Below are 26809 nucleotides of genomic sequence, written 5' to 3' on the forward strand. Positions count from 1 at the left end.
TTGATCCTTGATCATGAGCACATTTGGAACATTCAACAGTCATGTCTGGACTATTTTAAGCAGGACTGAAGACGTTCCAGAGACGAGTGGTGAAACACGTTCAATAGCCAAACAAATCCAGTCGTCTAGACTTCACCTCATACAAATCTCCACCTTTGGAGACAACCATGAGTCCTATTAAATTAGCAATGAAGCATTTCAAAAACTCTAACCTCAGAATACAGTGACAAGTGTGCATTAAAATCACGCAAGATCATACAGTGTTTAGTGTTTTGAATAATAAATTGCTTGATGAATATGCAGATTAGAAAATACTTCCACCCTTTATTCTCCAGGTAAACAGCTGCTGCATGGTCCGTGTTTGCACAGAGGGCACCTTCCCACTTAGCCATATTGTCTACGTTTTAGCTGTTCACAACCCAAAAAAACCCAAAAAGCCACACTTAAGACATTGATCTTTTTTATTATATATATTTATAATAATATGTACAGAAAGAAGAAAAACATGATCAAACTGAGCTATGAAAGAGAGCACCAGAGTGAGCAAGCAGAGGGAGAGGGGAACTACCGGCCTGGTGCTCGCTACAACCGTCGCCCATGCCTTCATTACGCCTCACCCAAAGCAACATAGAGATGTGCAAACGACAGAAAGAGAACAATAAACAAAAGTTAAAAAGTAAAAGCCAAACAAAACAAACCAAAAAAAAAGCACACACCGCAAAATTCGATCACATTCAGAAGTAGCCCTCCCAACTTTTAATAATGTCCCACCCCTCTACAATATTTCCCCTAGGCTCACATCCATTAATCAGACACACAGCATCACAATGTAATAGCTCAATTCATAGGTTAAAATCAGTAGAACAGCAAGCCTTGTGGGGGGGAAGAGAAAAGAAAAAAAAAAACGTATTCTGAACATGTCAGAAACAGGGCACACTCAGATTTAATGTGTGATGGATGATGGAGTACAGGTCTGAAGTGAGACGTATATTTCGTTTGCGGACATCACGTGTAAGTGAAATGGAAGGAATGTTCCTAAATACAGTAAACCCAACCCCATCCTGTACACCCTGTACACCAACCTGCTACTGCTCCCTCCACCCCTATTCCACCAATCCCGTCACTTACTAAACAAACTGTCTTTACTCTCCCAAAATACATTGTTACTCTGAGGTTAGCAATGGCTGAAGTGGCATTAAAAGTAGTTTGAAATGGCTCAGTTTATTAGTAATCTAATATTACAATATGAAATTTAAGACAGGTCAACACTTAAACAGTGAATTCTACAAACTGCATCTATGTTGTTTTGTTTCTTTTCCTACAACCTACAATCTACGTATTATGACAAAAACACTGTCTGCTGTCCACCAGAGGCCGTCACTGCTCGTGGGCTCTGAATCCAAAATATTCATTAAAGGGACATTGTTTGTCATGTGAGGTTGAAATCACACTGAATGGGGTAGAGGGGTTTTAATTTGATGATCTATATATAACTCTCATACTGCCAAAATGATTTTTTGTACTGGTCTGGACCAAGTAAAGAAAAGTCCTGTATTTTACTTCAAGGTTTATTTCACACCCAATGAATAAAAGGGACTTGACCATGAGTGTTGCACTTAGCTTTTCGGAGGATATGGAAGGTCATATCCGGTCTCTTAAGCCAAGACCAGTCAGTCCCAACATCCTCGATCTTGATAAGACACTCAGTATAAACTTCCAAATGTTTTAACACACCTTCATGGGTACTTCAAATTAAATCCCTCTACATGTATGTTTACACTTTATGTACACATACAAAAGACGTTTCTAAACCACACAGTTTTGCAGGGATGATGGGTTGGGTCAAACACAGAGCTGGTACAGTGGAACATGCGCGACGCCTATACAGATTCTGGAGAAGACCAACTAGTCAAAACGCTAAGATGTCAAAGCACTCGTCAAACCGAAGACATCTTGGACAAAAAGCTACAGTAATTCTGACAAAAAAAAGACAGAATGGCTGAAACAAGAGTAGAATCACACCAGGAAAACTTACTGGAAAACAAACAAACAAACAAAAAAAAACGAAAGCTCAGCTCGCAATCCTAAAACAAACTACTCTACAAAAAGACTGCATGTATTTTACGTATACTACTGCCTTACTGCACTAAGCGTCCAGTGATGAAGGACAACGACTGACTTTTACTTAAAATACAGAAGAGAATTGTGCCACCACTAGGCTTTTGAGTTCCAGTCTGAATTTATTATTTTTTTTACCCTGAAAACAAATGACAGGGGAAGAGCTAAATGAGGTAACAGGGAACAGTAGCTTTAGTCAGCCAGCCTAAACCCCAGACATCAAGCGTTCCACCCCCTCCCCGCCAAACACCTTCATTTGACAGCAGTAAGCCTTTGTACAATAATTATGATTAGGAAAAAAAAAAAAACCTACAAGAAGTCTTAAAATGAATAATAATCCTAGTAAGATCAGAATATGAAATATATAATATTGCCAAATTTGTTGTTTTTCATTCTTTATACACTCAACAACCAAAAGAAACTTCCACAAGTTTACAAGGGTTTGTGTGTTAGATCTGTGAATGCAAAACTGGGGAAGAGACTTCATGACAAACATGACTACATAACTTTCCCTCCTCACTCGCTTCCCTCAGCTCTGCATATAATAAACAGATGTCCTCCAAAAGCCAATTACCTTTCTATTCTGAATTTGCACATGTCGGTCATAGGACAGGTAAGCTTTCTAGGGACCCAGAAATCATTGTGTCTGTAGAGGGTTGGGGGTGGAAAATTGAACACAAGTGAGACTAAAGTAGAAGAATAGGTCAAGGTTTGTGAAGACAAAAGGTTGAGAGAGATAGGGTGTGAAGTCTAGGAGTATAAAACCAAGGAGAAGAACAGGATCTCAGAGGAAGCTACAAAACTCCTTGCAAGGAAGCCAAGAGAAAGTTAAATCTCAAGCTTTGGCTTCGAACGCAGTGGTTACTCCCATGAGAACGTTAGAACATCTTCACCTTCTGTTCTTATGCTCCTAGATGTAAGTGTGTGTGTGTGTGTGTGTGTGTGTGTGCGTGCGTGTGTATGGGCATGTGTGTATGTGTAGGGCAGAGAGGGCGTGTTTTTGTGTGTGTAGGTGCGAGACACAGGCTCTTCAACAGCAGCCACCACCAGACTGTCGAACTGGAGTGCTCTCGATCTTCAAGTTGGGCTTGTCTCCTCCAGCCGTAGCTCCCGGGCCCATGCGTTTCTTGATCTCGGCAGCCATGGTCATGAAGGCCTGCTCCACGTTGGTGGCGTTCTTAGCGCTCGTTTCAAGGAAAGGGATGGCGAGAGAGTCCGCAAATTCCTGCAAAGACATAAAAGAACCCTTCTGATTACAATGTAATTGAAGAGAGTTTCTATATTATGTATACATTATATAATGCATACACCATGTAGACATTTTATTGAATTAAGAACAATGAAAGGAGCCATTAAAACACAGAAGTACAGAGTGAGAACACTGAAGCATGGGTAAGTTCATACTTTGGCTGTTGTGTAGTCCACTACTTTCTTGGTGGTGAGGTCACACTTGTTCCCAACCAGCAGCTTGTTGACATTCTCACTGGCGTAGCGATCAATCTCCTGCAGCCACTGCTTTACGTTGTTGTAGGACTCCTACAGAGAGAGTACAATGACAAAATAAATTGTACAATGCTGGTACAGATAGATGCAGTAAGGCTTCTATAAAGCACCAAAGTACCTCGAGGAATTGACGTAAAGACAAGAACAGGGCGGAAAATTAATGTATACTCTAAACTGAACCAAACAACATAACTGTGTGCAAAATTTCAATGCCAGCTCGTTACAGGAGAGTCTTTCAGGAAAGCTTCAAACAGTGAAAGGACTTCTAGAGCAAAGGCTGTGGTCTTTTACTTTAGAAAGATTCATTTTTAGGCTATCGGACCTCAACACAGCACTAATAAGCATTAATCAATCATTACATTGATCTCTTACACCACTGACACTGATCTATGAAACAAGACAACTGGGGTGCCGAGCATGCCACAGCACCTACAGGTCTATTAGGAATGAAGTCTCACCTTATACTGATTATTCCATAAAATGGTTCGAACTGTTTTTATCTGGGTTTTTATTGATTCAAGATTCAGTTTAAGTAATAAGCAAAGAGTATGCAATAGAACAATATACATAACACTGGTACTTTACATGTATCAAGCTTAGGCTTAGCACGACATCTATATCGTGTCTCTAGTCCTACATTTTTCATGAGATCCCCATTTCAATCTACAGCCATGTTGCAGTACATGCATTATTACACTTGGTTTATCTTATGAAGTAAATACTTCATGTTGCATTACCTGATCAGTGACATCATACACCACAATGATGCCATGGGCTCCTCTGTAGTAACTGGAAGTGATGGTGCGAAACCTTTCCTGTCCAGCAGTATCCCACTGAGTGGGAGAAACAGATTAGAGAAGATAGTAAGACAAAAAAAAAAAAAAAAAGAACGGAAGTATATATTCAGCAGAGCATGAACAGTTGATGATCATTACTCGACCAGAATGAACAGCCATATATCTAATTGCAGCTTTTGCAAGAAATTCTTTCAGAAAAGAAATAAAAGCACTGGACACATTTCCTCCAGATTTATTTGATCTTGAAAGACTAACACACAGCTTAGATTGAAGCCAGCACACAAAAAAAATGCAAACAACAATTTTACAATACAAACTACAGTACTGTAGACTAACAACTTGAATATCTGTAGACAATGTTTGATGTAACCAACACCTTAAAGCTTGAACTGATCTCGAGAGACACAAGAACGGCCAGGAGCAGCCGAGTGAAAGTGTGATCATCACTCACAATCTGAAGCTTAATAGTTTTGCCATCCAGTTCAATGGTGCGGATCTTGAAGTCCACTCCGATGGTGCTGATATAGCTCTCTGTGTACGTGTCATCCTGGAAAACAAGCATGCACAGTCACAATCAGTTGTATATTAAACAAATCTTAAGTACTGTTTAAATCAATTACATTCTGGATGAATGAATTATATAGCTTTCATAAAGGACTTCAAGAAACACCGCACACGAAAGACTAGTTATTGCTTCTTATATGATAATCCTTGAGCTTTGACTGTTATGCAAAATGCCACCCACATCCGGGCTCACTTGATCTAAAATACTAGGTCTATATCTTACTAGAGAGACCCCAGTGGAACTTTTCAACCTCCCACTTCGTATCAAATGAAAACAGGTTTTCAGTAAGAGTATTTGCATGCATCATATACTCAGCAATAAAATAAAAAAAAATAAGCGTTCTCTCACGTTCAACTGCTTTTATTTCCAGCAAATTTGTTAACATGAATAAATATCTGTATTAACATAAAAACATTCAACAACTGAGACATAAACTGAACAAATCTCACAGACATTTGACAAACAGAAATAAAATAATGAGTCCCTGAACAAAGGAGGGGGTCGATATAAAAGTAACAGTCAGTATCTGGTGTGTTCACCAGCATCTGTAAGTACTCTACAGTGCATCTCGTTATCATGGACTGCACAAGATTTGTCAGTTCTTGCTGTGAGATGTTACTCCACTCTTCCACCAAGACATTTACAAGTTCTCCATCACGTCTGGTTACATGTAATTTTCCACTGCGAGGACGATCAGCTGTACTTCCTGTCTCCCTGCAGCACTGTCTTAGGCGTCTTACATTACAGACATTGCAGTTTATTGCTCTGGCCACATCTGCAGTCCTCATGCCTCCCTGCAGCAGGCCTATGGCATGTTCACGCAGGTGAGCAGGAACCATAGGCATCTTTCTTCTGGTGTTTTTCAGAGTCAGTAGAAAGGTCTCTTTAGTATCCCAAGTTATTGTAACTGTGACCTTAATTGCCTGTAAACTGTTCGTGTCTTAAGGACTGTTCCACAGGTGCATGTGCAATAATTGTTTATGATTCATTCAACAAGCATGAAAAACACTGTTTAAAACCTTTCCAATAAAGATCTGTAAAGCTCATTTGGATTTGACAAAATTATCTTTAAAATACAGTCTCCTTAAAAAGGGATGTTTCTTTTTTTGCTGAGTTTATGTGCCAAAGAGCTTAATTAACAGAAAGTACAGTTGCACAGTATACCAGTACTACGATAGTATCGCGTTATTAAAGCTTCAAATACCGCCGATGCCACTGTATATTTTTATGGTAGTACTGCAAGTAATGTATGTGCAGCAATTAATACTATTTGCTAAAACGACATCCCACTGCTTTTGCAGAATACACAACGGTTAGTGACACTTCATTTAAACTAAACTCTTTACCTTAATCTTTAAAGATGTCCTGTTTGCTACCAAGCAAGCTAACTTTACGCTAACCACTGTGTGTAAATAATAAAATTAGCCGAAGCAAGCTAACGTTATTCTAACCGCTGTGTATAAATACTAAAATCTGCCATGGTTGCTAGTAAGCAAGCGAACGTTCCCAATTTTATTTATTCCTAATGTTGTGTTCATTCTTAGTACTCTGAGGACAATTTCCATTTGCATGATTTCATTGCTCTATAGAACAGTAGATGAAATATGTGGCACATTGAACCATTCCAAAATTCATGCTCATTAATAAAGTATTCAGAGGAAAATTCAGTTTGTCTGTTTTCATTTATATGTATTTATGTAAATTGAGTTCATTACATAGGTTTGAATTATGATTATTTGGCATTGTGATACTTCAATTAGTATAATATCGTAAGATATGTTTATGGTATCGGATCAGTTTCGTTATCTTAATTCATTTTGTTTAAAAACAGACTGACCGAGTTATGTACTTACTGCAAATCTCAACAGGAGACATGACTTGCCCACTCCAGAGTCACCGATGAGGAGCAGTTTGAACAGGTAGTCACTGAAACGCATAAATCACATTGCAGCTGAACATTTCACCACAGAGGATTACAGTTCAATAACAATTAAGCAGGAAAAGAAGGTAATTGTACGAAAGCAAGATGATTATGTTTGGGATAAATAAAGTTCATATATCAAAGATATATCTTTCAAACATCTATTAAAGTGCACCTACTATGGTTTTGAAACGTGCCTAATTTTGTTTTAGCGGTCTCATACAATAGATTTACATGCATCCAAGGTCAAAAAACACTTTAATGTGCTCATAATTTAAACTGCAGCATTACCACCCCCCGCCGCCGCCCCCCGCAAACGACTGATTAAATTTCATTTTAAAGGATTAATTCTAAACTCCTCCTTTCAGAGAGCATACTCTGCTCTGATTGGTCAGACGTCCCAGTCTGTTGTTATTGGTCTACCGCTGTCAGCCAGCATCCAATGAAGACCAGAGGTGGGGCTTTTTGTTACAAACCTACGTAGGTTTGTGCAGGAAGTGAATCTGGAATCACTAACGACTCGTTTCAGCTGTTTGGAATCTGTTCCTTCTTTTGGGAGTCAATAACTCAAAAACAGCTATAACACACTACATGAAAGGTAATATTTGAGAAACCATAATAGGTGCACTTTCATATTTCATCGATCTAAAACACTGCATCTGTGTTGTGTGTCACCATTTCACCACAACTCAGGAGGGTGTGGAGCAAACGCTCCTTTAAGGACCAGCACATAAAATACACCCCCCCCCCCCCCCCCCATTATAACTAACTAGATAAAGTGGTAAACATAAACAGGGCCCATCCTTCAGAAACACCTCCATGAGACTCGAGCCCCTTTCTGACCATCGCATATGTTGCAATTGACGAGCTGTTGTGGTGCTTTCTGAATCCTGAGAACTCACAATTCTTGGCACTGTCAAGGACTAACGTTACATATGCAACAAGACGTTGCGTCACATCTGTTGTGAAGCAATCGGCACTTTGTGCATGCAGCATGTCATCCAGTCTGACGTGTCCGTGTCAAAAGACCACGCATAACAGGAGATTATTTTAGAGGTTGGTAATATGTAAATCAATCTTGTCATGACAGACTGCATCAAATGATGCTTTTCTGACCATACTGTGTGTATCCGCAATGAGCACGTGCATGTTTCATGAAAAATATATGTCAAGTATAGGGAGCCTATAAAGGGTATAGAGTGTATAAAACACATGCAGGTGCAATTTACTCCAACAAAATGCTTTTTATTTTCCTTTTGCTTTGCTAGTTTTCTGCTAAATGTTGAACAAGTAAATGGTGAGTTCACTGGACTTTATTGTAAAAGTCACACATGTTCTCAAACGGCTTTGTTTCTGCTCCAATCTGGGAACCAGTGTTGACATGCCTGTGTTTCGAACCTGAAATTGCATTTGAACTACGTTTGCTCTTTTCTCCAGTGGTTTTCACAGGACGCATGCGAGATTAAATGTGTCCATAATAAAATATTTAAAATCCACGTTCAAATTAAAAACAGCCTAATTTACTCAACCCCCGGCGATTCATTGCCATGGAAACGCCTTACATACCTAAACTTCTCCACTTGCACGAGCAGCACTGCAAGGTGTTACGCTTTTATTCCTGATAAACGTACACGAGCATTTCTTTAAGCAGTTTTGGTATTGGTCTGATCATTACCCATCATCGACCTGTTTTTCCCCTCACACGGACCTGGAAATCCTACTGAAAGCGAACCTTGGGAAAAGTAAATATTTTGCTACACGTTGTTTGTTACTATGATACTACATTTTGGCCACATTGCCCATATTATATACGTAATAGCGGTTGAGATCGAAATTTGAGAATAACCAAAGCAAAGCGTTGTTTGGATCAGGTGTACACAGTCTGACCAAACGGTCAAGCAAGAAGAAAAAGAGACGGTTGTGTGGGAATCGTGCGACAACACGCATTTCTATGGTACTGTGATCATCATCGTTGACTCGTTATTTCCAAGTCGTGCAAGAAGTCATCTTTCGGCTGAAATATTCTCAAAATTTTGATCCGCTTTTATTGGCGAGCTGTTAACAAGGCAGTTATCGTGTATGGTGAAAATATGTGTTAAAGTATCGTGATGGGAGTTTGTTTTCATATCGGCCATCCTTAAAACCAATGACCTCCTCCTCCTCCAGCCACAACCCAGAGACTTCACAGGCCTAACCCAGTCACACAAGCTATGGCGAAACTTCTGTCAATTTTCTCCGGCTTACGGTTTATTTTCATGAAACGCACCCATTTCACTTAACGAGGCCAAATAAAACGACAGGAAACCAGTTGCGGCGTAAACCAATGGCGTCACTTTCGATTAGCAACCCAGCGCAAATTAGCAACCCAGCGTCTGTTTAAAAAGTGTCTAAATAACAACAAAAATTAAAGAAAGAAAGGAAATGTGTAAACGGAGAAATTCTCTCTCCTGACGTCCACTAGTCCACGCACAAATTTGGTGAGCTACTTCACACGGCCAATATTATTTTAGCTAGCTAGCTAGTTTGGATATATTCGTTAAATTAGCATAACGAACCCGTATTCCGATACCTCCCGCCTCCAACGCTAGGAGTGGCTGGTAGTGCGCTTCGTTCTGCGTTTGGATTGGCTCGTAGTCCACCGTCACGAGCAGTTCCCGATTATATCCAATCACAGCACAGGAAGTGGATTGTGTCGTAAAACGGGTGTAGAATATACCGCTGGGTTAGCTAGCCAGCTGACGGGGGCTAACTAGACGAGGTGACAAAGCTTGTCCGGTAACGACGCCATGGTTTTATCACCAGTGGACGTGAAACATAAGTGAAAACGGTCCATTTGTACTGCAGGTGTAGTGAAAGAAGAGGAATTCTTACTATTCAGGATTCATGTTGGTGAAGGCCGGGGTGTCTTTTTATTTTTTTAGGTGGAAATCTGACGGACACTCTTCCTTCTTCTTTCCCTCCCAGAAAACAGATAACTCCTCCGTCTGCGTTTCTGAGGCACTGTGGCGAACTCCGCTGCGTGTCTGTTTACCCTCCGCTGCTGTCACACCGCACACTGCCTTTCTGCCTAGTCCCTTTTTACTTACCGAACATTACTCTACTGAACAACACCACGGTTATTTTATCCTTGCTTTTCTTCCTTCTTCTCTGGCCGCAGGAAAAGTACAAGATGGCTGCGCAGGTGCGGCAGTGACATCAGATGACGTGGCAGTACGAACGGATTTCAAAAGAGACCTCACTAGCAAAAAAAAGAGAAAAGAAATAAACGAAGAAAGCGAGTTAAGCAAGGCGTGCATGACGTCACCCGCCCGTTTCTTGAGTTGACTTTAATTTCAAACCTGAACTGATTCATTAAAGAGCAGCTCCAGGGAAGTTCATGAGAAATGTATGAACATTATTCTAAAATGTGTCATCTGTTAATTTGATCATTTCTGACTTTCAATACTAGTGTACTAAAGATACTAGTGTATTTTACACACATTATTTATTTATTTTTTAAAAATATTTATTTATTTATTTATTTATTTAAATTGGCCATAGATGTGAGTCAGGGACCAGGACGTGGGATTTATTCATTCCCATAATGTCAAAATGCATCTTTGTGCTAATCTCCGTGGCAGAAACATGCTCAGTTACTGCATGCTGAGACTTTTTTTTAAATAAAATAAATTATAAAAAGTAAGGAATGAAGCAGTATCTGCAGTAAATACTGCTCTCATGCAGGTATTTTCGGTCCTTCTTCTCAATACTTATCGGGCCACACACACGCTATATTAAGCTAGACAGTTCCAGCTTGTTGCTATGGTCAGAGGCACATGTCTCAGGCCTTCTCATCCAGCATCAGTACCTCACCTCATAATGCTCTGGTGGCTGAATGGGCAAATGCACACAGCCGCGCAACAAAATTTAGTGGGAAGCGTTTACAGAAGAATGGAGGTTATTATAACAGTGAAGGGGGGAGTAAATGTACATTTACGGTATTTGGCAGGTACCCTTATCCAGAGTGACTTATCTTATTTTTATACAACCAAGCAGTTGTGCTCAAGGGCCCAGCAGTGGCAGGTTGGCAGTGCTAGGATTTAAACTCACAACCTTTCATTCAGTAGTTCAGTGTCTTAACCACTGGGCTTCCACTGCCTAAATATAGTGGTGGCTTAGTGGTTAAAGCTCTGGGTTAATTATTGGGAGGCCGGGGGTTCAAACCCAAGCACTGCCATGATGCCACTGTTGAGCCCTTGAGCAAGGCCCTCCAGCTTTTAGATAGTCAGGGCCAAGGCAAGGAGCACATAGCTGGTGCATGTCTTTGGCTTCCAAAGAATTCAGACATTGGCCAAATGAACACAAGTTTTGCTGCATGCACTTATTGTACATTCTCACAGAGTAAATGTGTTATGGTGTTGACAAGTGTCGTGTTTAGAAACATGGACCGAACTTTAATGTCTGAATTATGAATACCGTAGGCACTAAATTGAAAGCGTGCACACTGGATTGGATGTTTTATTTTAAAAAATTAGTAATTTTTTTTTTATTTTTTAAAAAATATATATATATATGCAAATTACATCAAGAATTTGGGCCTCCATTTTTGACAGTCTACATGGCACGTTTATTGCAGAGCAGATATCCTTCCTCTTCGTCTTCCTTCACCTCCTCTTTCCTTTTAGCGCAGTCTGTTCTGGCCTCTGGCGAGGGAAAGTAAATGTTTCCTACAGCTCCCTCAGGGTCAGGCTCTGCAGCACTGCTCTGGGTGGCGTTGGCTGCCTCCAGGCCCTGGTTGATGTAGTAGCTCTCTTTACTGGGCTCCAAGGGCGGAAGCTCACACAGTAGAGCTTTAAGTCTCTGAGCCAGCTCTGCAAAACAAGGCCGCTGTGAGGGCTCTTTGTGCCAGCAGCTCAGCATCACCTCATATCTGAAAGGGTGATAGAGGAAGGAAAAAAGAGGAAAACACAATATTTAGAGACTACAAGAGCTTTTGAATTTCTCGGTTGATACTGAATTTAAAAGCCCATGCTCAACGGTTATTTTTATAATGAATTTCACAAGCTCTGTTTATGTCATCATATAAAGATCTCACTTCTCAGCACCTCATGCCATATTTACAACCTTCAGGATAATTCAGGAGGATGGAAAAACCTCCTGTTATTGTTATTTAATTTTTTTGTCATTTTTGTTTACTAGGTAAAAGTTTTTGTTGTGTTTGTTTTATCGAATATTAGCCAACATTAGCATACTGATGGTTATTTTCCGAATATTTAATGAAATTGAAGACTTTAAGCACTTGCCTTTAAGCCCACAATTGCTACACAACTGTCTAAGTAGCGGGTATACCATGTGGCCAAAAGTATATGGACACCTGACCATTAAATCTGCTGAACATCCCATTCCAAAGTTTACATCCTATTCCAATGTTGTTTGGGGTTTTGTGCTCATTCAGCTGCAAAAGCATTATTGATGTCAGGCACTGATGTTGGAAGAAAGCCTGTGGTGTAGTCAGCTACCAATTCATACCAAAGGTGTTCAGTTGAGTTGAAGTCAGGTCTATGTGCAGGACACTTGAGTGTTTCCAAACCAAGCTTGGCAAACCATGTCTTTTTAGACCTCGCTTTGCGCTCAGGGGAACTGTCATGCTGGAACAGGTTTTGGACTCAACCCCTTTGTTTCAGTGAACGGAAATTGTAATGCTACAGCATACAAAGTCATAGTTTATATAATTCGCGTGCAACTTTGTGGCAAAAGTTTGGGCAAAAGGCCCACATATGGGAGTCCTGGTCAAGTGCCCACAAACATTTGGTCATATAGTTACACCTGCAGTCTCAATACTAATGTGCACAATATCTGTATTCTAGCTCCTTATTATACATTCTTAACTCAACTCTGAATATGGCCATTTATTCCTATTTTTAGACTTAATTTCTTAGAACATATGGAATGTTTATGAAGGCCATTGCCTCAAATCCAGGCTTGGTCTGAGAAATCAGGGCTTTTAGAAATGTAAAAAAATTATGGCTTACTGTATAATTCCCACCTGGAGTTTGACACAAATGGTTTTTCCAGGTCAGAAGTTGGGAATGACAGTTTTATTGTCAGCATTTTTATTGCATCTGGACTGTTAATACATGGCCAATATGAAGAAGTCTGAATTAATCCTCAAAATGGTTCTCCTCAAGTTTAAGTATACCCAATAGTCTTTGCTCTGTTTTGATTAATCTGGATACAGAGAAAGCATCACTACAGCATTCCTTCTTGAGTAGCATCTGCTTTTTTCCTACTCACTGCTCAGCTCTTGCTGAATGAAAACATATGGAAAGCACTCACAGTTTACTGTCACAGTCCCCCTGTTTGAGGCGATGCCCATTTTCAAGCAGTTCTAAAAGCTCATGGTTGGGGATGCCAGGATATGGAGTCTTTCCTCTGGACACAATCTCCCACATGGTCACTCCAAAGGACCACTGCATACAGTTAAAGACGGTGAAAGATTCAACAAACTATTTCAGAATAAACCCAAAAATGTGTCTTGACAGTAATATTCGGGACTGACCACATCACTCTTGCTGGTGTAGATGGATTCAGAAAGGCTTTCTATGGCCATCCACTTGATTGGCATTCGTATAGCAACCTTCTGTCTGTAATAGTTACTGCTGAAGATCTGTTTGGAAAGGCCGAAGTCAGCCACACGTACACACAGATCATCTCCCAACCTGCACGCGTGGGTGATGAGTGAGAGAGAAAAATTGTCAAATACCACTAGTTTACTGTAATATAAAATGTTCAGAAATGCAACCAAGGACTTACATGCAGTTGCGTGCTGCCAAATCTCTATGCAAAAAGCCCTTGCAGCTGAGATACTCCATGCCTGAGGCAATGTCAATCATAAAGCGTAGCAGGCTCTGATGAGGCACGAACTGAAATGAAGTAGTCAGTTACAGATGTCACAAGGAATGAGGTGATTTGTTATTTATTTGGCTTAAGTATCAGACTGCAAGTTATGAGATCTAAAATATTGTCTGGAAATGTCTGCTCGCTTGTGTATGTGTCTTTGGTATTCACCATAGGAATGTCACCATAGCGGGTAGCTATAAGAAATCGTCTGAGGTCTCCATGTTTCAAGAATGGTAGGATGACTAGTGGAACGGGGATGGAAGAGTTCTCTACCGTCTCCAGAGTGACACCTGGTGGACAGACGTGGCACATAAATACACATTTCAACTTCAAGTATTTCATTACCCAATTGTCCTCTCTTACTTCAGTAACTTTTTATTTTCAACTTGCCACAGTGGAGATCAAGTTGAGGACCAAGGTTAAGCAGTAGCAGCTCATTTGAGGCAGTTTGTAAAAGGTTAACATACACTCACCATGCACTGTACATCTACTCATTCATGCAATTATCTAATCAGCCAATCATGGCATCGGTGCAATGCATAAAATCTTGCAGATACAGGCCAGGAGCTTCCAGTAATGCTCACATCAAACATCTGAAGGGGGAAAATGTGATCTCAGTGATTTTGACTGTTTTTTGGTGCCAGACAGGCTGGTTTGAGTATTTCTATAACTGTTGATCTCCAGTCTCTGAAGTTGCCCATATAGTATACTCAGAATGGTGCAATAAAAGAAAAACATCCAGTGAGCTGCAGTTCTACAGACAGAAACGCGTTGTTGATGAGAGAGGTCAACGGCAAATGGCCAAACTGGTTCGAGCTGACTGAAAGCCTACAGTAACTCAGGTAACCACTCTGAACAACTGTGGTGAACAGAAAAGCATCTGAATCCAATAGAACAGCTTTGGGATGTGATAGAATGAGATATTTACAGCATGAAAGTGCACATGAAAAATCTACAGGAATTGTATGATGCAATCATGTAAACATAGAGCAGGATCTCAAAGGAATATTTAACATATTTGTGGAAGCCATGCCAGGAAGACTTGCCCCTGATTTCAGTGCAAAGTGAGACCCTACCCAGTATTAGTGTAGTGTTGAGATGTGCGTAAGTGGCTTTTGTATTGATAATGAGTATTTATTAATCACGTATACATTACAGCACAGTGAAATTGTTTTCTTTGCATACCCCAGCATGTTAGGATGTTGGGGTCAGAGCACAGGGTCAGCCATGATACAGTGCCCCTGGAGCCGTGAGAGTTAAGGGCCTTGCTCAAGGGCCCAACAGTGGCAGCTTGGCAGTGCTGGGGATTGAACCCCCTCACTTTCTGATCAGTAACCCAGAGCCTTAACTGCCAAGCCACCACTGCCCCGGCTTTCTTTTCTTTTATTCTGGCTTTATGTGTTCTAGCGGTGCTCACATGTCAAAATTTGGTTCCAAGACTTGAAACTTTGTATTAGGCTGTCTTGGTCACTTGGTCACAATGTGAAAAGGTACTAGTTTTACATTATGTGTTCTAAGACCATATATAATTCAGTTTGTGTCTGCAACAGCATTATCATGGCAAAATCTGTGTCCATTTGCCTTGACACAAAAAACAACGCATGAGTAACTACAATTTATAATTATGGCATTTTTGGCAGACACCCTTACCTAGAGTGACTTACATCTATCTCATTTGTACAACTGAGCAATTGAGAGTTAAGGGCCTTGACAAAGGGCCCAACGGTGGTCACTTTGCAGTGCTGGGGCTTGAACTCCTGACCTTCTGAGCAATAACCCAAAGCCTTTAATCACCAAGACACCAAAGCCCTAGCTAAAGATTAAAGATTAAAGCCCTAGTTCACACACTCTGAACTATGTTCAGAACTATAAACCAAAATAGTGTTTTTTTCATGAACACACAGCTTGAGCAAGAGGCTCTTTCAAAATCAGAAAATATACGCTGATTAACAGGACAATACACAGTACAGACAATATAAAACTCTGACTATAATCATATAATCCATACTATGAAGAATTTCACAGAGACACAGACAAAACTTTCTTCTCTCGAAATAGACATTTAGAGAAGTTGTATTTTACCTAGAAGTTTCACTATGTTATCATGGTCAAAGTGCTGCATGATTTCAGCTTCCTTAAGAAATGACTCCAGATCGTCCTGGCTGTTAATTCCAACTGTAACAAGAATTAGAAACATATTCTAAATTAAATATTTCAATGTTATCCAACACGAAGTAGGCTATAACTATATTTAACATCTTAAACGTGAGTGAGCTGAATAGTGTCCGTAGTTCAGTTTCAGTATAATTTTCTGATGTATATACATTATATGACCTAAATTCAATTCACTTCATTTTTGTTTGTATAATGCTTTTAACAATGGACATTGTCACAAAGCAGCTTTACAGAAATATATCCATCCATCCATCCATCTTCTACCGCTTACTCCTTCTTCAGGGTCACCGGGCAACCTGGAGCCTATCCCAGGGAGCATCGGGCACAAGGCGGGGTACACCCTGGACAGGGTGCCAGTCCATTGCAGTACAGAAATATATAAATTCGGGATATACATTTGAAATTGATAGATTTATTCCTAATAAGCAAGCCAGAGGCGACCATGGCAAGTAAAAACTCCCTAAGACGATATGAGGAAGAAAACTTGAAAGGAACCCATCCTCATCTGGGTGACAACGGATAGTGAAATTATAAATAATTCCCTTCTATAACTGCGTACTACATTTTCAAAAGTTTGTGGACACTTGACCATCACACCCATATCTGTTTTTTGAACATCTCACTCCAGATTTAGTCCCCTTTTCCTGTTATAATAACCTTTATGCTTCTGGGAAGGCTTTCCACTAGATTTTGGAGTGTGGCTGTGGGGATTTGTGTTCATTCAGCCACAAGAGCATTAGTGAAGTCAGGCACTGATGTCAGGCGAGGCCTGAGGTTCAGTCCATGTTCCAGTTCGTCCCAAGGATGTTCAGTGACGTCAAGTTCTTCCACTCCAACTTTGGCAAACTATGTCTTCATGTACCTCGATTTATGCATAGGGGCATTGTCATGCTTTAACATGTTTGAGCTTCTTAGTTTCGTTGACGGGAAATCTTAAAGCTATAGCATACAAAGACATTCTACACAATTGTGTAATTCCAACTTTGTGGCAATAGTTTGGGGAAGTACCGCATATGCATGTGATGGTCAGGTGTCCACAACTTTGGCCATATAGTGTATGATGCACATGGAGTATGCATTAAGTTATTGTGATAAAATGTTTCATGACAGAGGGCTGTATATACTAATGACAGATGTCATGTGTCAGATGCAAATGTGACCACTTAAGGCAGACAGACCAGATCTCAGGGGGAAAAATGACCTAGAGTCTGATATGTAGGATAATATAGTGAAGTGAAATTAGCTGGATTACAGCCACCCATAATAAGAGCTGGTTAGTTATAGTATATTTCATTAATAGTAATATAATAATAATAAATGTCAGCTCAGCACAGTGATGTCAAGAACTCAAGGTAGAAGTGTCAATGTTGGATTTGTAATTGAGCCCTTTCATTTAATCTTTTTTTTTCTTTTTTTTTTATAGTACTCATAGACAAAACAGAGAGTCAATAAAAATGATTATTTTTAAAATGGTGCAGCTGGTGTATATTGTACTTGCCTCTCATGGTCTTCACTGCCACTTGGATGTTCTCATTGTCTTCTAATAAGAACATGCCCTCATAGACTGCCCCAAATTCTCCTAAAAGAGGTGAAATGCCAAACCTATTTAATATTGTACTGGACTACACCATTCAGTATGAAGAATGAACTAAAGACAAGTTCATTCTGACTGACCAGCATCTATTTATTTTTTTTAGCCTGAAGATATGTGTACCTTTCCCGAGCTCTTTGCCCAGCGTGACTCGGTTGCGATCTACCAACACGTCTTTAATACCAGACAGCAGGCTTTCATTCACACTGTCCAAAAACGGGACAGAACCTAAAGAGAGACAATGGTAGAGACAGCTCTGAGGTATAGCTCACATGTATATGTTTAATGACACTGCAGTCAACTGTACATCCACTGACACTGCTGAAATGAACTGTAAACAATTTTAAAGGCTAAATTCCAGTCATGGACCACTTCCACCAAAACTCACTGCCATCATTTTCTGTGTGTTTTAATGAGATGAAGTTTAATTAAATCTTACTGGCAGTTTGTTGAAGAGATGTAGTTTGTGGTTCTTCAGGGGGTCTGTACACTCTACCAACACCCTGTAAAGGCATAAGCTCCACTTCTTGATCTTCCCTAAACCCAATACAGAATACAAATAATTAATAGAGATGCACCGATACTAAATTTCTCAGCCGATATCGATAACCGATTATTCAGAGTGATATCGGCCGATAACCGATAACCGATACCAATAGTTCTGCCTTTTATTCTTTTCTTTTAATAATAATTAATTCCACAATTCTGAAGGAAATGCAAATTAAAAACTTTATTCTCTCCATTTCAAAAAGTTGTTTCAGATTAACTGGTCTCATAAACAGAAAACACATTATTCAAATTAACATTAACATATGAACTAAATTCTGAAGATTAAAGTAAGATTTCTTAATTTATTGAATATTATTAATTCATATTAACATTGACTGGAATTTAAAAAACCTCCTGTTAGTCTCACATTCACTCACCACAAACAGCATTTCTACTTCATCACTGAACATCAAACTGGTAATATATAATATCAACTTTTTTATATATTGACATTAACTGGATATGAAATATACTACTCTACAAATATATTTTTCTGTGCAATTTATAGTTTTTTGTCAACTCATCTTCATTTAAATCTTTCAACAGTGTACTGGTGCTTTAATTCAGCGTGAGCAGTGCGGCAAAAAACATTAGATTCGACGCTGAAACTCCTGCTTCACGGCTGCAGCGTCGGGTGTAAAATTTTAGCAGTGCAGAGATTACAAACTGCAGTTTTGTCGTCATTCCACACAAGAGACATCATGTTTACACACAGCACGAAATCGATCTGTTTTCCCGCCCTCTTTTGACTGACAGGATATAATCGGCCTTTATATAGTTTATAAACTATATAAACTATACCGATTATTGGCCGATAAATCGGTGCATCTCTAATACTTAAGTTTATAAATAGAATGATCAAGCCCTAAGTTACACTGTTTTGAATTGTTATAACAACAATAATGATAATAGTGAAATAAATATAATAATAAAATATAAATTCAAATATTTCTTTCTATATTATTTTATTTAGAGTTTTTATGTCCTTCTTTTAAAATTTATTTTTTTGTTTACGAAAAAAATACTAGTTTCTTTACCTGAATTTACTATGACCTCTGCGTACAAGGCAGAACGCAGCTGATATCAGCGCCAGGAGTAGCAGTATTCCACACAGCACGCCGCCAATCACTGGAGTTTTGAGCTGTTGCCTGGCAGCAGGTGTTGGTACTGGAACAGCTGTGATTACTACTGGAGTCTTCACTGTCAGGCACACAGAGTAAATTTGTTAAATATTACCTCATACATGCTACCTAAAGGGGTTCTGATTATTACTCTTGTAGAGTTCTACATACAACCTTTAAGGATTCCCTCAGAAGGACAAAACAAAGAACCCTTAAATGTACTAATCAGACCATTTCCCCCCCTGAAATGTACGTACAGTATGGTCATATTTTGCCATCATCTAAACTAACAAATACATCCTTTATTATTACTCAGATCAACTGTTTTTGATGGGAATCATCACTTACATATAGTAATGGACTGTGAAGACCCAGATGTGCCCAGTTTCTGAGATATTCTGTTGTATGCTCTGACAGAAAGCTGGTAGCTCACATGTGCTTGTAATCCAGTAATGGTGGCCACTGTTTCAGTCAGCCCTGTGGACTGTGGAGTTATTACCATGGTATTGTCACATGGAATCCATGGAGCAAGAGATCCTTCTGTCTTTTGTCTACACTCTACATCATACATCACTTCCTCTCTTCCACCAAGATCTGCAGGCGTGGCCCAGTTCACAATCAGGTCTGTGCTACTCAAGTGATGTATAGTTAAGTTGAGCGGTGCTGATGGAGATCCTGAAAATAAATAACAGAAAGTAAGGAAAGATTTTCTTACACACGTGTTTATAGCTATATCTGTCTATGTATGTCTAGCAATTTCAATGAATTACAAAGAATGTATATGTAATAAACCACTGTGATGTAAATGATGAAGAGGTTAAAAACAAGACCAAGGCTTTTTATTAATAAATGAAAGATACGTTACACACTTGTACAGCCTAGGTGTGGTGGGTCATTCTGCAGTCGGGCATATCCTTCTTCACAGTCACAGTTTGAAGCACCTTCCGAGGATGTTCTACTATTGGACGGGCAAAGCTGACATTCACCACTTTCGTTGGCAGCTTTGTAGCTGCCCAGACCACAAGCTGTGTAAAAAAATAAATCATAAATAAAATTACATTCATGGATATCCACCCTTAGTTTGTTATCGGTTCTTTTTCCCCTAATAACACCCATAACAAGACAGGTTTTCCCCACCTCACTATATCTGATTCAACTCAATGTTCAATTTTCTAGGATTATTAAGTGTGTTTTAGCAGGGAAATCACCAAACTATTCTACATTCCAGGCCTTCAATACCAGAGTTGGACACCCCAGATGGGTTTCTGTGGGTTTTTGTTGTGCAATTACCCCTTCACCAATAGCTCTGTACCATTGCGTATCACAAGTACCAATTACCCCTTGGCTGATAACATGATTTGACCAATGCCTGGAATGACTAATGAGTTTTTTCATGAATTTTTGATGGTGACTAATACTGCTTCTCATAAACAAGCTACAAGGACATACACATCATGCCTCCTCTGCATGCTACACAGGGTGATAGATTTTCAGCACTGAGTTCTCTGCATTTATTGTCAACACACTAATGCAACTCTTGCAGTTCAAATTTTCTCAGTCCTGTAGTGCTAACTCATCTCTTCACCAGTGATCACCAACCCTGTTCCAGAGGAACACCTGTCTATAGAATACAACAGAGCTGAGTGTATGGTCTTGATAGAAAAATACTGTATGACATATGGTTAAAGGCTTGTTACTTTACGAATTATCAGTCATACTTTCCTTCTGATAACTTGCCTGAACAAGTAGGAACATGTCATGCTGCTTGGGTGACTTGGGAAATGATGTTATGCAAAAAAATTCAGCAATAACACTGAAATAAAATGATTAATCTGACTAGGTGTACTGTGTATGTCTCATGAATTATTCTTGTAGAGCTTTCATGGGTGTAAATCTTCAAGAGGTAAAAATTTAAAGCATCCTTTTACCTTTACACATGTTCCCCTCTGCTTCATAACCAGCTCCACAGACACAGAATCCTTGCATTACACCCCACTGTCCATTAGACTCGCACTCAATCATTGGGGTAGACTTTTCTTCAGCTCCATCCACACACTGGCCTCTGATCCATCCTGACCCTGCTGATGCTCCTCCAAAACTAGTCTGGTTCACTGTCATCCCGGGACATTTCATGTAGAAGACCCGTACAGACGAAATAAATATGCATGATCCGCTGTAGGAGAAACCCAAATGAAAGCCATTTCTTTTGATCTTCCCCAAGTCTAGACCCTGCGCGTGATACAGGTGTCTCTCCACATCCTGAGGGCTTTTAGGCTGAGTAAATTCCTGTGGAGCTACAATCTGTTGTTGTTTTTGTCGAGTCTGAGGACGTTCCACTGGTCCATCAGATTCCAGTAACTGGATTATGACAGGTGTTTTGTCATTTTGAGCAAAAAGCAGGTCCAGCTGAAGCTCATGGGCATCCTTCTTCGCCATCCATGTAGTCCACAATGTTTTTAGTCTGTTTTTCAAATTTGAATTACAGCCTTGGTAGACAAGGTGGGCTGAGGTCAGCCCCAGCTTTAACTTTATCTTTTGAAACTGAAATAAATGATTTGTAACATACGAAATTAAACATCTCAATATGCAAATTACACATTTTAATGAATGGCAGTTACAGAAAGGTTCATCACTAGATTTGAAATGAGATACGTACAGCTTCAGGTGGATCGGATAGCCATTGCAGATCTCTGTCTGAGGTCGAGTCCAAAATGTCCTCTGCAAATTGTGGATTCAAGTTATTATGGTTATTAAAATATGCTTTCTTTACATATAGAGTGTACATTTTATATATATATATATATACATACAGTGTAAATGTTCATAAAGTATATGAATATAATAATATGTGAATATGAAAAGTATATGAAATTGTTTCTGATATTGAAACAAAATCTAAGATAATAGAAAGGCAACCTGAATAAACCCAAAATACAGTTTTTAAATGATAATGTAATTAATTGAAGCAACAACGTTATCCAATTCCAGCTATGTGAAAATGCATCTGCCCCATACTTATTAATTCTCTGTTTGGTTGCAGTTATTGCTGCTAAAGGTGGCACAATCAGATTTTAAGTTCAAGGGGGCAATTAGTTTTTCACATGGGTGATAGGTGTTGGATAACATTTTTGCTTCAATAAATAATAATTTAAAAAATTATAACTGTATTGTGTGTCACGTGACGAAAGAGAAACCCGATATAGCTAAGCCATTTAATGTATTGCACTTGTTCTATATCGTTTGTTAAAAAGTCAAAAATGTTTTTGAAACATAAAACAAAATATATTTCTTTCAAGTATTTGTGTTATATCTAATATTCTATCAGGAAAATCAGAACAAATAAAGCTAGTTAAATTAAAGTGTTTAAATTGCGAAAACTCAATTTTCTTACCTTTAATCGGGGTCAGCTGCGCTGTCGTGGCCAAAAATGTAACCGAAAACAAGTAGTAATGTAACAGTAAACAGAGGATGACAGCCATATCCATGAGAGTCACTGTGGGAGTTATGATTTGAGCGAGAAAATCACAACCTGCCAACTAATTTGAACAATCATACTATTTCCACACTCACACCTGTGCACTGAGCTTCTCTCCTCTACACATCGTTCTGTCTGAGCTCTCTCTCTCTCTCTCTTTCTGTCTCTCACTCACACACACACACACACAATACAACCCGTCCTACTCGATGTGTCACATATTTCTTTCCTGATACTTTCCTGAATGCTGAGATAAATGTTTTGAAACGGTTGAAATGTAAAGCACTGGAGTTTTAACTGTGTTAAATAAGTACTTTAAATGCCATCTGACATGAAAGAGCTTATTTACCTACGATACTATTTAGTCTACACCTTGAGCTTTCATTGATACAAAACCTCAAGCTGTGCTATTTCGGTACATTTTGACGTCTTTCCTCTACATTTAAGTTCCCCATTTTAAAATGAACCGACCTAGCAGTTACAACTATAACCACCTAAGTTCTCACACTTTGATGTGCAGCAAAATTCCCAGTGCTGAATTATTGAATGAACTAGAGTATTGAATGAACTCTTTCAGAGTTCATTTGTGTCTAACTGGACATTTATAAACCCTGTAGGTGTTAATTCAACACTGTGGATTGGAGATTTTATTCCTGAATTATTTCCACTCATATCACACTTTTAAAAATGTGAATTTAAATTGAAATAATTTTCACATTTCATGTGAATTACATTACTCAAATTCCACAATTTAAACATAAAATGATTAAAACTGTCCCTTCCACTTGATATTATTTATACGACTACTTGTTTTTGAGTTACTGAGATTAGGATGAAACCTGTTCAGTTCCGGTGATTAGTCAGAGATGAACTGAATGATAAGCTCATCTCTGAGCATTATTCTGCTATTCTTATGCCACATTAGGTTTATTCATAATTTTAGAAATAACTGTTTCAGTCCTCCAGATAAACAATAATCCACTCTTTCACTGACCCCTTTGTCACATGATGTAGGCGCAGGACAGAAGAAACTGCAGGTATGGCAGGCTAGGGTCAAACGATCAGGCAAACAGGCTAAACTAGGCAGGGCAGAGAATCAAGGTCAACAGAGTAAACAAAGTCAATAACCAGAAAAGCAAACACAATAAAAGGCTTGGAAATACAACAGAGACTAAGCAACTGAGCGTAATACTTCGCAAAGCTATTGTGTACAAACCGTCTCTTTATACTGTGGTTGTGAGTGCTGTGAATAGGATGCAGGTGTATGTGATTAGAATGAAGGTGAGTGTCCTGGGAATTGCAGTCCATGGCGGTCATGTTTGTAGGCCACAGTGCAGGATGGGAAATGTACTCACTGGTTTGCTGTGATATGACACCCTTGGACTCCCAGGACCCTACTTAGAGACCATGGCCCTAAGGTATCAGGTACAAGTCATCATTATTCTGTCTAGATGCAGTTAATTAATGTGTGAACTCTGAAGAGACTAAACATATTTAAGTAAGGTGTACCACTATAATAGTGGATTGACAATAAAGATGTTGGAACAGTTCTATAATGGTCATGAAATATTTTTCACACAATTTCAAAACATTCTATAGATATATTTAAGATCGACATTCTGTCAATCGAGTTACATAAGAAATGTTTCTCTATTTTGCAATAGGTTTTTCCCACTGGGTTATGAGTTTTTAACTCAAATTCTATTTATAGTGAAATCCAGAAGTATTAAAGCTCTTGATAAAAATCAGCAAATATCCATAAATCCATCCATCTTCTGTACTGCTAATCCTATACAAGGTTGCCTATCCCAGGGGATTCAGAGCATGAGGCGGGGGACACCCTGGACGGAGTGTCAACCCATCACAGGGGACAATCACAGACACACACAATTTGGAAATGCCAATCAAACTACAACGCATGTCCTTGGACTGATGGATGAAACCGGAGTACTTGGAGGAAACCCCCGAAGCACAGGGAGAACATGCAAACGCACCCGTGGTGCGCAGAGGAGGAAATCGAACCCCCAACCCCGGGTGTGCGAGGCAAACGTGCTAACCACTAAACCAATCAGCTTATATAAATATATAAACTGAGTTTAAACACATGGAAACTTGCCATAGGCTTATTTTCACCACAATGTTTTTTCAACCATAAAATGTTTTTTTAATTACTATAAAACTGTCTGCAAATGTAGCTCCAACTCAAAATTTTCAACTGTTTTATTACGGTCATGGTTGTGTTTAAAAATGTGATCAACTGCAAATGTATTTTCATATTCATTAGTTGACATGTCAACCATCTTGGATTTTTTCCTCTTTGTGTTCAGACCTCTTTGGTTTTCTCCCATGCTGATGGCCACATACTTATACTGAAGAGAATGAGAAAATGGTCAATAAAATGGTCTTGGAGTCTTGGAGCAATTAAAAAAAAAAAAGCTCCAGCTGTTTGATTTTTCAGCCGTGTCAGAAATATGATACGGAAATATGAACTGTTGTCTGTAATATGTACGTGAAGTGTGATATTTTATCCCATTCTCTTGAAGTATGCCAAGAACTCAGGGACGTCAGCGTTTCTTAAAAAAAGAAAACAATGGCCTAGAAAGTAATGAGCTAAGCAAAAACACGTATCTGTCTAACCAAGAAACTAAAGAAACAGGAATTAAACACAGACACAAAGCCATGCCTCAGAATTGCATTTTATACCTGCAAAGCTTTTATATCTATACACCCAAGGGCCACTTTAATAGGAACATCTGTGCACCTGCTCATTCATGCAATTATTCAGTAATCCAATCATGTGGCAGAAGCACAATGCATAGAATCATGCAGATACAGGACAAGAGCTTCTGTTCATCTTCAAACATCAGAAAGGGGAAAAAACGTGATCTCTGACTTTAACCATGGGATTGTTTTTGGTCTCTCGAGTTTGAATAAATTTTAAATGGAATTAAAATGCTATATAATGCTTTTTTTCCGCAGTTGAGATATGAGTGAAAGATCAACATTTCGTTTCAGGAAAGCATGTAGTTTTCAGATCTATACGTAGTATAAAGTGTTCAAATGTCCCCATGTTAAAAGGCCACTACACAAGTATTAACCTTTCCACTTTCATTGCAAAATAGTTACATGGTTTTTTCCATTATTAATCCATGTCTCTTTCACTTCTTGTTTCTGTACGTCACTGGCACGGGACTTGAAGTTCCACATTTGTAGGAAAAATGCATGAAAACAGTAGATCAAAGGCCATTTAAAAATTGCAAAAATACTTCCTGCCGTTTCTAAATCTAAGTTTCAAAATGTTCTCAACTAGAACTATGCCTTTCAGGAGCTTGAACAGTAGTTGATTTTAAAAACTAAAATACAGGAGCTATTGCACTCAACCCAAATTGGGTTATTTTTAGCCCAAGGGCTTGGGGAAATATAGGACAGAACACATTTTGGGCTAAACTAACCCATCAAGTTGAGTTGTTCATTTTAACCCAGCAAATGGGTTCTTTTTCAACCAAAAGGATGCTTTCATTTAAAATTTTTTTTTTTACAGAAACGCTGGGTTCATTTTATTTCATAAATGGGTTAATATTTTCAGGGATATTTTTACCCTTTGAATATTTCAAATATAGATATAGATAGATAAAGATAGAGGTGCATTTTATGTCATGTAATCTGGACTGTTAATGCACATTTTTGCTTTTTCTAGTGTACAGTAAGGGTTTTGTGGATAAATATACTGATACGAACCTTGTTTCTCCAAATAAATCTAACAGTCTGTCCATGTGAAAACTGCTACCTCCACCTGAGGGGAATTTAAACAGTCCATGCTGAGTTGATTTGACCCAAGGAGCTGGGCTGAGGCGCCGAGGTGGTGGAGGGGTGCATTGATCAACTGTCAGTGAAAATGACCCATCCAATAACCCAGTGGTTGGGTTACACAAATCAAGCCAAAACTGAGAAAACAACCCAATTAAATGACCCAAAAGCATTTAGGTAGAAAAAAAATAACCCAGTATTTTTTAGAATGTAGGTTACGTACATGGTCAATAACTGAAACTTTGTTTTTGTTGAAAACATGTGTGTGCGTTCTGGTCAGTTGTAAATGCTCTGATGGAAGACCTTCC

At 39.0% G+C, this 26809-nt stretch overlaps 2 protein-coding genes across 2 annotated transcripts; both read right to left on the bottom strand.

The window, feature by feature from the left end:
* Positions 1-443: 443 nt before the first annotated feature.
* Positions 444-10108, bottom strand: rab1ba (zRAB1B, member RAS oncogene family a). The gene is made up of 6 exons (XM_017472204.3): positions 9776-10108; positions 6837-6909; positions 4870-4965; positions 4359-4454; positions 3523-3654; positions 444-3343 (listed from the first exon to the last, which is right to left on the bottom strand). Exons 1-6 carry the CDS (start codon positions 9787-9789, stop codon positions 3149-3151), a joined length of 606 nt encoding a protein of 201 aa, XP_017327693.1. The 5' UTR covers positions 9790-10108; the 3' UTR covers positions 444-3148.
* A 1129-nt stretch (positions 10109-11237) lies between these two features.
* si:ch73-40a2.1 (ephrin type-A receptor 7) lies at positions 11238-26779 on the bottom strand. Its single transcript, XM_017472203.3, has 15 exons — positions 22611-26779; positions 21876-21937; positions 21148-21760; positions 20089-20244; positions 19568-19894; positions 19136-19298; positions 17989-18086; positions 17673-17777; positions 17457-17537; positions 15866-15958; positions 13952-14073; positions 13697-13806; positions 13443-13602; positions 13220-13353; positions 11238-11813 (listed from the first exon to the last, which is right to left on the bottom strand). Exons 1-15 carry the CDS (start codon positions 22702-22704, stop codon positions 11498-11500), a joined length of 2634 nt encoding a protein of 877 aa, XP_017327692.1. The 5' UTR covers positions 22705-26779; the 3' UTR covers positions 11238-11497.
* Positions 26780-26809: the final 30 nt, after the last annotated feature.

The sequence above is a fragment of the Ictalurus punctatus genome, chromosome 7 (assembly GCF_001660625.3).
Source record: "Ictalurus punctatus breed USDA103 chromosome 7, Coco_2.0, whole genome shotgun sequence".
Lineage (NCBI taxonomy): Eukaryota > Metazoa > Chordata > Actinopteri > Siluriformes > Ictaluridae > Ictalurus > Ictalurus punctatus.